The 14,878-nt window shown below is 37.8% G+C and overlaps 3 protein-coding genes across 4 annotated transcripts; 2 read left to right on the forward strand and 1 right to left on the reverse strand.

Moving 5' to 3' along the window:
* Nucleotides 1–3,208: 3,208 nt before the first annotated feature.
* On the reverse strand, nt 3,209–7,478 carry LOC142239690 (pickpocket protein 28-like). The gene is made up of 2 exons (XM_075311475.1): nt 7,367–7,478; nt 3,209–4,512 (listed from the first exon to the last, which is right to left on the reverse strand). The coding sequence occupies exons 1-2, from the start codon at nt 7,476–7,478 to the stop codon at nt 3,209–3,211; spliced, it is 1,416 nt and encodes a 471-aa protein (XP_075167590.1).
* A 3,634-nt stretch (nt 7,479–11,112) lies between these two features.
* LOC142239290 (uncharacterized) lies at nt 11,113–14,265 on the forward strand. 2 transcript variants are annotated; one of them, XM_075311075.1, is made up of 6 exons: nt 11,113–11,209; nt 13,082–13,177; nt 13,244–13,315; nt 13,384–13,446; nt 13,494–13,674; nt 13,743–13,857. In XM_075311075.1, the coding sequence occupies exons 1-5, from the start codon at nt 11,203–11,205 to the stop codon at nt 13,628–13,630; spliced, it is 375 nt and encodes a 124-aa protein (XP_075167190.1). In that variant the 5' UTR covers nt 11,113–11,202; the 3' UTR covers nt 13,631–13,674; nt 13,743–13,857. The 2 variants fall into 2 exon arrangements, with proteins under 2 accessions (XP_075167190.1, XP_075167191.1); XM_075311076.1 differs by lacking the exons at nt 11,113–11,209; nt 13,082–13,177; nt 13,244–13,315; nt 13,384–13,446 and adding an exon at nt 13,964–14,265 and having other exon boundaries at nt 13,573–13,674; nt 13,743–13,896.
* LOC142237701 (uncharacterized) lies at nt 11,233–13,041 on the forward strand. The gene has a single exon (XM_075309099.1). The coding sequence runs from the start codon at nt 11,332–11,334 to the stop codon at nt 13,039–13,041; it is 1,710 nt and encodes a 569-aa protein (XP_075165214.1). The 5' UTR covers nt 11,233–11,331.
* Nucleotides 14,266–14,878: the final 613 nt, after the last annotated feature.

Genomic DNA, 14,878 nt, shown 5'->3' on the forward strand with positions numbered 1-14,878 from the left:
GGTGTTAAGAGTTTTATTACGCTCTCGTTTTTAATCATACTCGTGTTTTTAGTCAGGTTCTATAGGTAAATTACTCATAAAATTATTCGTGAGTCACGAGGTTTTTCGAGAGTCACGACATTTTTCGTGAGTCACGACATTTAAAAGATTTTCGTGCGTGAGTGTGCGTGAGTACAAATTTTCTTTTCGTGAGCGTGAGTCATACCTAAAAATGTGTGCGTGTTCGTGAGCAAAATATTACTCACGTGCACACCTCTAGTCCCGAGTACTTGATTGACTTGTTTGAATTGGATTTCTATATCTAGGTGGTTTGCTACTATTTGCACAGAAGCATCGAAACCGGCATTGAACCCCCTATCCTTTATATGGAAGGAGGGAAGGCTACATCTTCCCTGCTATTTACCCCTGTTCTCTTGTTGAATGTCCGGTATTAAATTCTTCCAGCCTTGTTGTTTGGCCTTTAATTACTTTTTTCCTCTTAATTGCTTCGAGGTCTATTGGGATCGCTGCTGCTATTACCAGTGTAGCTCTCCCTGATAGGTTAGGTTAGGTGGCAGCCCGATGTATCAGGCTCACTTAGACTATTCAGTCCATTGTGATACCACAGTGGTGAACTTCTCTCATATCACTGAGTGCTGCCCGATTCCATGTTAAGCTCAATGACAAGGGACCTCCTTTTTATAGTCGAGTCCGAACGGCGTTCCACATTCCAGTGAAACCACTTAGAGAAATGTTGAAACCCTCAGAAATGTCACCATCATTACTGAGGTGGGATAATCCACCATTGAAAAACTTTTTGGTGTTCGGTCGAAGCAGGAATCGAACCCACGACCTTGTGTGTGCAAGGCGGGTATGCTAACCATTGCACCACGGTTGCTCCCATATTGTAGGTCTCCTGATACTGTGCGATATGCTGAAGGAATTCTCGGAACTGTTGTTATTTGCACTCAAAACAGTTTGTTTGCACTAATTCGTCTCGGTAGGGCTGTTACTTATCTCCATGAGAATCCTTCTTCTGCTTGGAAGATGACCTACAATGTTTGCCATTAGCTCGCTCAGTGAAGTCATTATCATAGTAGCTTTTCGAGTTGCGTACTTTATCTGTTTCGAGTACGTTTCGTTTTGAATCCAGCCTTAGTCCTAAGTTTTCGATTTGACTGCCGAGTTGGGATTACCATGTCTTCTAAGTGCACCTCTATATCCAGAGGTAGATGCCGTCCTGTCAGGATTTGCAGTTCGGTTGTTTACATGACTAATTGTAGGCCACGTAGACACGCGTGATCTTCCCACGTATCACGGTTTGGGGCAGTTTGCTTTGAGTTTCGTCCGTGTTTCTCCCAGCGGCGTAGCTCACAAGGCGGGTATCGTCTGCCATAGGAATCTTCAGTATTTCATCGTATGTTGAATTCCAGAATCAGAACGGTGAGATTAGTTTTGATTACTGAAGATCGATAAACCACTGCTGAAAAAATTCTTGATGTTCGATCGAAACCGGCATTAAACGTACTACCCTTTGTATGGAAAGCGGGTCTCTTGGTCTTGGTCTGGTATCTTTTTGAATGTCCGGTATTAAGTTTTTCGCGCCTTGTTGTTTGGCCTTTATTACTTATTTTTTCCTCTTAATTGCTTCGAGGTCTATTGGGATCGATCGTGCTATTACCAGAGTAGCTTTCCCTGATACTGTGCAATATGCTGAAGGAATTCTCGGAAGTGTTGTTATTTGAACTCGAAACAGTTTTTTTCGCACTAGTTCGTATCTGTAGGGTTGACACCGAGATCTCACATTCTTAGTAGATTATGCTGTTACTTAGCTCCATGAGTATCCTTCTTCTGCATGAAAGAGGACCCCCAATGTTTGCCAGTAGCCCACTCAGTCATATCGTTACCATAGTAGCTTTTTCCGTTCCTATGTGCACCTCTGTTGGCAGAGGCAGATGCCATCATGTTAGTAGTTGCAGTTCGGTCTTTTGCATAGCTACGCGTGTCTAACCAGTCTTTCGCGGATGGTTTGGTGCAGTTTGCGTTGAGCTTCTTCCGTGTTTCTCGCTTTTATCACATCAGCGTGGACAAGAAGGAGGGTATTGTCGGGCATAGGTACCATCAATATTTCGTTATATGTTGCATTCCAGAGACTCCCAACGGATGGTTCCACGTTACGGTGAAAGCACTTAGAGAAGCTTGGAAACTCAGAAATGTCACCAACATTACTGAGAGGAGATAATATACCGCTGGTCTTTGGATCCAAAACTAGGCTTAAACCGACGAGCCTTTGCCAACGTAGACCAGTGCGCGACGTTGGCAATATTTGACTTTAGCTGCAAGCCGATAGTTGTTGCTAATTTCCTCTATGAAATATTCATCTACCGCCATTCGCTATGGTTGCATTTGCAACATTAGTAAGTACACGCAGAGAAGGAATATGATAACCTCAAACATGTTTTAAGAGCAAAATGTTATTTTTGTATGGCGACCATGTAACATGTTTGTCACTAAAATGTTATTTTCTCGTCAAATATAACCTGCTTGCCGAAATCAGAAACATGATTTCCGAGAAAATAACATGGTTGCGAAAACCATGTTACATGGTCACCACCCAAAAATAACATTTTGCTCTTAAAACATGTTTGAGGTGATCATGTTCCTTCTCTGGGTGTAAGCACATTTATGGGCAAACATTTTCACTTATTCACACTTCATTTTAAATCCCCACCATTCTATACAATAAAAACATGCAATTATTTCTTGTTTGTGGTTTTATTTGAAAGCAAAATTATTGATACGTGGCAAAGCAACAACAATATGCGAATTCAACAATATGCGAATAATCGGCAACACTATGTCATTTGCCTTTATGTGAAAAACGAATATCTTCATCTATCTCCGTAAATAGGGTCTCAAACCCAGGGATGTTAACTTATTTATGCGAAATGATATGCCTGCCTACTTTTTCGCGCGAAAAAATAGGCAGACGTATATGTTGTACAAATATGTGTGAAAATGCTCAAAACAAAGATTTCGCGCTAACGTTTTTTCTATGGAGTATAACAGTTTATCGTGCGAAAACGTGATCTTAGTACTAGGCTTTAGGGAGTGGAATAGATATTTAATTTGGCTACCCGCCGCTAGTTGGCGTACATTTTCTAAACCTACCGCCAGTTACTCTGGTAGTGCTTACACCCTAAATACGACACAGAGTTCTGTGCCACCTTTAAACTCGTCGCATATTAGACCACAAACGCAGTGTGCAATGATAGAATATTTCCACTATACTTAATATGGAAATACCCATAAATAGGCCAAAAACACCACCAAAATTTGCCAACAGCTCTGTGATACCATACAACTCGGAACGGCGAGAGGTAATGAACTCGTTTTCCTTGAAATAAATCAAAACTAAAGACATACGGCCACCAGGAAAATCTCGATTGTATTCTTCGAGACCATCAAAAGCTTCCAGAGTGTTGACAATATCGAAATGACCCTCAGAGAGTTCAGTTTCATATTCCAAAGAGGTACAAGAAGGCATGCAATTACAGTCAACTTGGCTCTGCTTCATCATATTGGCCTTACTCTGTAAACCTACAGAGAACTGCTTCAATAACAATTGATCCTTGGCCTGACGATAGCACGAGATTTTATCTGCACCACATACAGGCATCTCTATCGTTCGGGGCATTGAGAATCGAACACAACCACAGGCCTGGTAAGTGAAATTTGTCAAACACTCCCGTTGACAATTGTTTTGGCTGTAGATCTTGAAGAATCGCAGTTGGCGATCCTTATTCATAAAACATCTTCGTTTCAAGGGATCATAGGCTGCTATATCCTCTGAGGTGGTTATCATTTTGGGTTTCACAGCAATCAAAATCTCCTTATCCATGGCAATGCGAACAAAATGTTTCGATACTGAGGGTACATCATCGGGTGAGTGTAAAAGTATCTTGAAGCCCTGAACAGCTCCATTGCAGGTGTAGTCCATTTCATGCATAAAACTTTGTATTTGCAATTGCAAACCGGCTGTAGATCCAGAACTTAGGACACGAGCTGGAAAAGTCTTTAAATCATTCGTGGCATCGTAACCTTCTTCCAAAGACCAATTTGTAGATTTGTTCCATTTGCGCTCAGTGTACCTGGACGTATTTAAACTTTTTTGATGCTGTACAACATTATCTCGATACAAATCAGTGACATTCAAACTATTGAAGGTATAGCACATACCACCATCTGTATAGACTTTGGTAAACATTGCATTACATGCAGACGCGTTGCCAAACCATTTGCATTTGTAGAAATATTTTTGAAAACTTGGCTGCATTTCATCTAGAATTTTTGTATAATCCTGGGGTGTATTTTTCAGTTGAGGTATTTTCAAGAATCCATCAATTTCCGATCTACAAATATGCATTAAGGCCAAGGTATGATGAAGATCTCGCGAGGTAAAATTTTCATTAAAATTTTCTCCATTTTCCACGTAGGTCATCAGGTTCTTCAAAAGGGTAGAATATTTAGGATCTGTAGAAACGAAAAAAAATCAAATTAAAAATAATAAAAACAAGTATATATGGCCGTAAGTTCCGGCAGGTCGAATCTTATGTACCCTCCACCATGGATAGCGTAGAAACTTCTTCTAAACACTGCCATCGAATTACTTAAGTTGCGGTAACGCTTGCCGATGGCAAGGTATCTTAAAACCTCCTAACACCATCTTCTAAATTGTATGTAAGTCCATGCGTGGTATATATTAAATCAAAAAAGATCGATCCAATACGTATATTATTCAGTTTGACAAAGTAGACATACAATTTTGTCAAAATTTTCCACAGAAATAAAATTTTAACAAAATTTTCTATAGAAATAAAATTTTCACAAAATTTTCTATAGAAATAAAATCTTGGTAGATTATTTTTGGCTCGAGTGGCAACCATGATTATGAACCGAATAAAATTTGAACAAAATTTTCTATAGAAATACAATTTTGACAAAATTTTCTATAGAAATAAAATTTTGACAATGATGAAAATTTTATTATGAACCCAATAAAATTTTAACAAAATTTTCTCTAGAAATAAAATTTTGACAAAATTTTCTATAGAAATAAAATTTTGAAAAAAATTTTCTATAGAAATAAAATTTTGGTAGATTATTTTTGGCTCTAGTGGCAACCATGATTATGAACCGATATGGACCAATTTTTGTGTGATTGGACCAATTTTGGTATGGTTGTAACACCAAGTTCCTAATTTGAACCGGATCGGATGAATTTTGCTCCTCCAAGAGGCTCCGGAGGTCAAATCTGGAGAACGTTTCATATGGGGGCTATATATAATTATGGACCGATATGGACCAATTCTGGCACGGTTGTTAAAGATCATATACTAACACCATGTTCCAAATTACAACCGGATTGGATGAAATTTGCTTCTCTTGGAGACTTCGCAAGCCAATTCTGGGGATCGGTTTATATGGGGGCTATACATAATTATGAACCGATGTGGACCAATTTTTGCATGATTGTTAGAGACCATATACCAATATCATGTGCCAAATTTCGGGCGGATCGGGTGAAATTTGCTTCTCTTTGAGGCTCCGCAACCCAAATCTGGGGATCGGTTTATATGGGCGCTATATATAATTATGGACCTATGTGGACCAATTTTTGCATGGTTGTTAGAGACCATATACCAACACCATGTACCAAATTTCAGCCGGATCGGATGAAATATGCTTCTGTTAGAGGCTCCACAAGCCAAATCTGAGGGTCCCTTTATATGGGGGCTATACGTAAAAGTGGACCGATATGGCCCATTTTCAATACCATCCGACCTACATCGATAACAACTACTTGTGCCAAGTTTCAAGTCGATACCTTGTTTCGTTCGGAAGTTAGCGTTATTTCAACAGACGGACGGACGGACGGACATGCTTAGATCGACTCAGAATTTCACCACGACCCAGAATATATATACTTTATGGGGTCTTAGAGCAATATTTCGATGTGTTACAAACGGAATGACAAAGTTAATATACCCCCATCCTATGATGGAAAGTTAGTTGGTGAACTTTTCATTAAGAAGTGTCGGTAACACCAGTGTAAATTTACTTCTTCGACAGATTTAAGTCTGTCCCTAGACCCTTTCTTGTAATCCAAAAAAAAAATCCAGGCTCTCCTTGCCCAGTCATAAAACACCAAGAAATTTTGGAATATTGGAATATCGAAAAATTCGGGTAAAATTGCTGTTATCAACGAGACCTATCATTTTTGACGGAATCGAAGCGATAGGGTAGGTTTGGTTCTATGCCAAGGGACCGCCTTTTTGGTACCCAAGTCCGAACGGTGTTTCACATCACGTTGAAAAAACTTAGAGAAACCTTGAAGCTCTAAGAAGTAGCACCAGCCTTAATGAGATATTTTTTAGTATTCCTTAGAAAACGGTATTGAACCCACGACCCTTTGTATGGAAGCTAACCATTGCATCGCGATGCAAGGATCGCATCAAATGTAAGATCTACAATGAATCAATGGGAGCCACCGTGGTGCAATGGTTAGCATGCCCGCCTTGCATACACAAGGTCGTGAGTTCGATTCCTGCTACGACCGAACACCAAAAATTTTTCAGCGGTGGATTATCCCACCTCAGTGATGCTGGTGACATTTCTGAGGGTTTCAAAGCTTCTCTAAGTGGTTTCACTGGAATGTGGAACGCCGTTCGGACTCGGCTATAAAAAGGAGGTCCCTTGTCATTGAGCTTAACATGGAATCGGGCAGCACTCAGTGATAAGAGAGAAGTTCACCACTGTGGTATCACAATGGACTGAATAGTCTAAGTGAGCCTAATACATCGGGCTGCCACATAACCTAACCTAACCTAACCTAACCTACAATGAATCAACTCCTAGGTCCATTTTGGCCTAACTGTCCGTCCGTTCGTGCATTTATAGGTGAAGTTGGGGTAAGGTTGAGATAAGGAGTCAGATTTCCACGTCTAATATCAGCTAATCTGGCTTTTGGCTTGTTTGGCATTCTTTCCAACCTACATTCATCCTTCCTAATCCTATGATCTCCCTGTCTTTTATGTATACCCCAAACTACACTGGTATGTCGGGCTGAGACTCCCTTCTCCCATACTGAAGATGTGATTGAATTTGGAGAAGAGGATTAATCTTATAGCTGTCCTCCTCATTAATTCTCTTAATAACACCTATACACGAGAGGGCACTAGCGAAATATTGGTTCCAACTTGTAATCTTCAAAATCGCTAAAGACCTGAATCCATAACGAAATAGCTGTTCGGATTTAAAGGAAGGTGAACATCTTTGATCCTGACGGAATAGACGCAGATATCATTCAAGAGACCCGCAACCCTACTTGATGTGCCTAATAGAAGGAATAGAAGATGTGTAGAAGAACAACGATCAGTTCTGATTATCAAGGGCAAGGGCGACCAAGGATCGACGTTGCTGTAATGACCATTGTTCATACTGGACACATCTGGAAAGCTATTCGAAGGGCTCATCAAACCAAGACTTGACGATATTTTAACAACCTAAGGCGGCCTAGAAAACACATAGGAGGCCCTTTTCCAAGCAAAAGAAGGATTCTCATGGAGATATGCAACAGCATACTCCTCTATGGATCAGGGCGTGGACCCTACAGAGACGAACTGTAGAAACTGCTTCCAGTAGAGAAAATACCAGCTCCAAGAATCACTTCAGTATACCGCACAATATCGGAAGACAGCGCAATTTGTAATGGCAGGAACGATTTCAATAGAACTCCAGGCAATTGTGTGAAAAAATAGCATTCGAGGCCAAACAAGAAGGCGCCAGAAACTTGATACCGAACATCCCACAAAGAGAAACAAAGGCATATATATGGACACACCGACTTATTACAATTATGGCGAGAGAGAAGACATGGGGACATGTTATACTACATACCTCAGATGCTGTCAGGCCATAACTACTTTCGAAAGGAGCTATATATTCACGAAGAGAAAGAAGCCCACAACGGCGGGAATAGCTTGAAGATGAAATTGGGCATGTATCTTGGGTCTGCGCAAGAAGAACGACGCGACGACAAGATAAATTGAAGCTTTAGACGCAGACTAAAATGAGATGGTCACGGACCACTTGAGGGACCACCTTGAAGTAATACGAAAGCGCTTCCGTTGTGAACTTCTCTCTTATCAGTGAGTGCTGACAGATTCCATGTTAAGCTCAATAACATTCCGTTTGTAACACATCGAAATATTGCTCTAAGGCCCCATAAAGTATATATATTCTGGGTCGTGGTGAAATTCTGAGTCGATCCAAGCATGTCCGTCCGTTCCTCTGTTGAAATCACGTTAACTTCCGAACGAAACAAGCTATCGACTTCAAACAAGCTGTCGACTGCCAAGCACAAGTAGTTGCTATTGATGTAGGTCGGATGGTATTGCAAATGGGCCATATAGGTCCACCTTAACGTATAGCCCCCATATAAACGGACCCCCACATTTAGCTTGCGGAGCCTGTAAGTGTAGCATGTTTCACCCGATCTGCCTGAAATTTGGTACATGATTTAAGTATATGATCTTTAACAACCATGCAAAAATTGGTTCATATCGGTCCATAATTATATATAGCCCCCATATAAACCGATCCCCAGATTTGACCTCCGGAGCCTCTTAGAGGAGAAAAATTCATCCGATCCGGTTGAAATTTGGTACGTGCTGTTACTATATGGTCTCTAACAACCATGCAAAAATTGGTTCATATCGGTCCATAACCATATATAGCCCCCATATAAACCGATCCCTAGATTTGGTTTGCGGATCCTCTAAGAGCAGCAAATTTCATCCGATCTGGCTGAAATTTGGTACATGGTATTAGCATATGGTCTCTAACAACCATGAAAAAATTGGTACATATCGGTCCATAATTATATATAGTCCCCATATAAACCGATCTCCAGATTTGATCTCCGGAGCCTCTTGGAAGACCAAAATTCATCTGATTCAGTTAAAATTTGGTACGTGGTTTTAATATATGGCCTCAAACACCCATGCAAAAATTGATCGAAATCGGTCCATAATTATATATAGGCCCTATATAAACCGATCCCCAGATTTGATCTCCGGAAGAGCAAAATTCACCCGATTCGGTTGAAATTTGGTACGTGATGTTAGTATATGGTATCCAACAACCATGCAGGAATTGGTTCATATCAGTCCATAATAGAGGTGTGCGCGTGACACGAAATTCTCGTGACACGCGTGATTCACACGTGAATCACGTGAGTCGTCAACAAAATCCAAAGCAAGTCTCGTGAATGTGCGTGAATGGGACTAAAATAAATATGTCGTGCGTGAGAAATAAAATCGGTTCGTGAATGTGCGTGAATAAAATAAAATAAAATTTCAAAAAATCAAGATTTAATTCGTACTCGTATGTTAAATGAAATTAATTTAGCTCTCGAACTATATTCCATTTTTGAAGTTTGTTACCTTTGCTGATTTCCGTTTGGAAAATGTCGTGAGGCTCGTGAATTTGTCGTGAATCACGAGAATTGTCGTGAATCGTGCGTGAACGTGAGTCCTTAAAAGTAGTTCGTGCGTGAGCGTGCGTGAGTACTGGTTTTCATTTCGTGAATGTGCGTGAGTGGGATTGGCTACATCATGTATCGTGCGTGAGCGTGCGTGAATAAACATTTTGCTTCGTGAATGTGCGTGAGTGTGAGTGAAATTTCAGTCCCGCGCACACCTCTAGTCCATAAGTATATATAGCTCCCATATACACCGATCCCCAGATTTGACCTCCGGTGCCTTTTGGAGAAGCAAAATTCATCCGGTCTGGTTGAAATTTGGTACGTGGTGGTAGTATATGATATTTAACCATCCATAATTATATATAGCCCCCATATAAACCGATCCCGAGATTTGGTTTTGGAGTCTCTTGGAGGAGCAAATTTCATCCGAGTGAGTTGAAATTTGGTACATTGTGCTTGTATATGGCCGTTAACAACCATGCCTAACTAGGTCCATATCGGTCTATAGTTATATATAAATCGATCAGATAAATCGATCCCCAATCACACATAAAATTGGTCCATATCAAGTGCATAATTCTATATAAGCGACCCCCGTATTTCAATTCTGGCTCTCTATGTACCGTGCAAAAAGTCCATATCGATTCCTAATTATTTGTAGACTTAACTTTTCTCTCTAATATATACCACGTATGGACTAACTCACACTTTAGAAAACGATGTTAAGAAGTTTTAAGATACCATAACCCAAGTAATTCGATTGTGAATGACAGTCTTTCGTAGAAGTTTCTACGCAATCCACGGTGGAGGGTACATAAGATTCGGCCTGGACGAACTTATACCCAGTAAAAAATTGCACATTCTTTTTGGAGTACCTTCATTAAGAACCACTTGCTTTTTCGATTGCTAAAATTATTTTCTCGCTTCCAAAACCTGTTCTATAGAATTAGTATTATACATGATTACACAGAACATGTTTTCGAATTGCTCCGATCGTCAGAAATTGAAACATTATCTGTTTATAAATTGCAACCTTAATTCTATGGAACTACTAGAACAAGATCTATGGAACTACAAGAAAACAATCAAAAATAAATCAAATGTGTATGCGCCTTAAGCAACGCAATCAATTGCAATATTGATTCCGTTTTCCTCAAAATAGAAGCGAGTACGAAAGTGAACTTTGGGGATGTTTTTCTCAATCATTGAGAGTAACGTACAAATAGAAGAGAGTGAGAGTGTAAAATTCCATAGTATAGAATTGCCATGTCTTTTCTATTTAACGTATGAGGATGATTTTTTTGTTGTGAGATTTGGAAATTTTGTATTTATTGATAAAAATATTGAATAGGTATGTTGAAATCATTGAAATATAATAAAAAAACTTTTTGTGTCTCTGGATTATAGTCATTACGGTTCGTTATGACTTTGCGATATCCAATGTTGGTAATTGTAGCAGAAACCCAACTGCAGTTTTAATATTTTACAAATGGTAACTCTAGTTGGAATATGCAAGGGTAGAGTGGCTTCATCCAACAACAAAAGTACTCATAGTTAACGGTACTTGAGAAGTAAGTATGTTTGAACTTTAAACATCAGTAACAATTTGTCGCGTTAGTGTACAGACATAAAAAATAATTTGGAAAAGTGAAGTAAAAAGGAAAAAATATTTAAAAATGACAAGTAAGTCAACATATTATAGGAATCTAAAAAAAGAAAAAGAAAAATTGAATGATCTATTGTGTATTTCCCAGTGCGCAAAAACTATTCCGCTACAAAATGAATTTGTCGAACAAAATTCGACTATGAGAATTAATGAAATTTGTTCACCTATTCCCCTTCGCCAAAAGCTCAGATCTTGGGTTTTGGAATACAAACCCTCAGTAGCCTCATGTCGGCGATTATTTTCCATTTTAAGGGAAGAGAATCTAGATGTGCCTTTGTCCGTGGAAACTTTAACTGCCCAAACAGAAAAATGTTATATCCGTACTGTCGATCCTGGTGAATATATCCACATTGGCTTAAGAACTCAAATCATGAAAATTGTATGTTCCTGCAATACTGATATATCTGAAATATTTGTGGATATTGGCATCGATGGATTACCATTGTACAAAAGTTCTAACGTGGGGTTGTGGCCAATATTAGGAAAAGTGGTCAATTTAAAAGAATTCGATGTTTTTCTCATTGGAAGCTATATTGGACCTTCAAAACCCTCTCGGGTTGACATCTTTTTACATGATTTTTTAAACGAAGTTAAAGAACTCAAAGAGCATGGCATCGAATTCAATGGGAGAAAAATTCAGTTTTCCATTCGCGCTTTTATTTGTGACGCACCCGCACGTTCATTTATGCAAGATATTAAAGGGCACACATCTTTTAAGGGTTGTTCAAAATGTCATCAGATTGGTAAACGAATTGGATACACAAATACATACAGCCTAAAAAAAGGCATTCCAAGGTCTGATTACAGCTTTTCCAATAGATTGGACATTGAATTTCACCAAAAATATTCTCAGAGCTTTAAATTAGGTTTGGAGGAAATTGGGATCAAAATGATATCCCAATTTCCTATTGAACCTATGCATATGTTGGACTTAGGAGTTATGAAGAAAATTTTATTATTATTGTTAGACAACCAAACTAATTTAAAATTAGGTAATAGAGAAAAAACTGAGGCCTCTATAATTCTATTGTCAATGTCACCTCACATTCCAAAGGAATTCAGCCGTAAACCAAGAGATTTCAATGAAATTCGAAAGTGGAAAGCGACTGAATTTCGAATGTTTCTCTTATATACCGGAGTTGTCGTCTTCAAATATTTACTTCCACCAGCAAATTATAATCATTTTTTACTACTGCACTGTTCCTACAGAATTCTGTCAAGCCCACAAGCTCTTAAAATAGATCTGTCGATTGTTGACAAAATGATTAAGAAGTTTGTCGAAACATTCCCTAGATATTACGGAGAGTCGAGTGTTTCTTATAATGTCCATAATTTGTTACACTTGGTGGAATGCGTAGAACAATTCGGATCACTAACCGAAATATCAGCTTATCCTTTCGAAAATTTTATGAAAACTTTGAAACAAAAGATAAAAAAGCCCAAACACATAGGAAAACAAATATTTAATAATTTTAAAAATGCACCAGTTCGTGTAACAAAAAACATTGTTGGTCCAAAGAAAACCCGCGAAGGGTATGTAGCCTCATTTAGAACTGATACGTCATACTACGCTAAAACAGCTCCCAATAATGTCTGTTTAATCAGTGATAAATGCTATTTAATTGAAGAAATTTTTGAAAATGGTGAATTTATGGGAAAACAGTTTATGCGCACAGAAAACTTTTTTAAGTATCCAATGAAATCAATAGATTTGTTAATTTTTTTAGTTAATCCAAATGAATTAGGACCTGCAGAAAAACTATCTTTTGATACGGTAAACTACAAATTTTTGGCACTTCCATACAAAGATAAAATGGTCCTCATTCCTTTGATACATTCTTTCACATAACTTTATTAGTTTTTTTTTAACAAAACTCGTCCCATTTTAGCAAAGCCAAAATCTAAAGGACAATTAAAATGGGACTCTCATTCGGAAATTTCGAGTAAACTAGATGAAATAAAAAACTCTTTAAATGAATTACAAAGTGAGTTCTTACTTATATAACATATGTCAAAGATTTTCTTATATACTATTTTATTCCACCTTACAGAATCTCAATCACAATCAAGCGAAATACTTTTGAAACTAGAATCTATAAACTCAACTTTATTAAATATTAAAAGTAAGTATATCGTACTTAATTTTTGGGACTCATTTTTACAAAAAGAAATCAAAATTTTCTTTTAATAGATTTTCAAACTCAACAATCCGAGTTCAATTCTAAAGTTTTATCAACGATCGCTAATTTGAAAGGTACATTCTAGAATCCAGTATACCAGTTTTTAAGGATTTTTTTACAGATACTATATCAACCCAGAATAACGCTCTAACAAATGTTCTTTCCGAGCACATCGTTGGTTTAAGAATGTCTTTCAAGGCGCATTTGAAGCTCCAAGATTCGCAGAATTTTTCCCAATTAAGTCGGATAATGAATTAAAAAGCATCGACGAAATGATAAACGATGATAATAAGAGCGAATTTGTAAGTACCAGCATATATATATTATTCAAAACAGCTACTATATATATCAATATTATGTATCTTTTCAGGTATCAACCCTAAGAAGAGTAATAGGAGCCAAAGGGTTACAAAGAGGAATCACAAATGTTTTTTCCAATGATATTATTCTTAATTACAACGCCCGTGGAATTCAAGGAGAAAAGAGGCTTTTAGATTTCAAAAAACTTATTGATGTTCTCTTTTGTAAGTAAGCTTTAAACGACGGCGAATTAAAGACTAATAGTCTATGTTTGTTCTATTTTTGTTCCAGTGGCAAGCACTGCAGATGGATGCACTGAGTATGAATTTATTGTTGCTCTGCGCAATGCCTTAAAAGCCGCCAAAAATAAACATTTCAAAACCAACTGCCTCAAGAACAAAGTACAAAAGGAAAACCTGCCCGATGAATAAAACAAGAAGGCCGCTTTATAAATATATGTAAAATATGAATTTATTTTTATTTTTTTTTATAAGTGAACTTAATTAATTTTTAGTTTTCGTAACAATAATTTTATAAATCGTTCTAACAATATAAATTTAAATAAACACTCTACTTCATTCTTGTGGTAAAAATTGGAATTACTTTTTTTAGAAAAGGATGGAACTAATTGAATATATAAAAAAAGGAATAAATTCTTTTTCCAACCTCAATAACTAATTCCAGGAACTGACATTAGAATGCATTCTTTACTTCAATATTGGAACAACTTGAAATATGGGTATGGTAAAACTAGTTCCGGCAGTGTCATACCCTTATAAAAAGAATAGGTTCTGCAAGTTAGTTGGGAATTAGTTCGAAGCAAACTGCTTAATTCCGCACTCGATTGCCATTTTGACAATTTTTTTACTGGGTACTTATATACTTGTTTCTATAAACTTGTCGGTTGAAAATGCTCTTTTCGGATCAAATTTTGCTTCATTCACTTACCTGTTTTATTAATAGTCCTTTTGGTCTCAGGGCAAATGGTCACTGCTGGAAATGGTATATTCCATATAGGTGTAGATCTTTCAGAGAAACTCACAATTACCGGAGATTCATGCCATTTAAGATATATTTTAATAATAATCGAGCTGCAAAAATATATCGTGACAAAAAAGACCATAATCCAAAAGACGACTTCCTTCCATGGTCTTTGTTGGCCAAAATATTGAAAGCCATGTATTGAAGTATTTGAGAAGAATTCTC

This window comes from Haematobia irritans, chromosome 5, assembly GCF_050003625.1.
Source record: "Haematobia irritans isolate KBUSLIRL chromosome 5, ASM5000362v1, whole genome shotgun sequence".
Lineage (NCBI taxonomy): Eukaryota > Metazoa > Arthropoda > Insecta > Diptera > Muscidae > Haematobia > Haematobia irritans.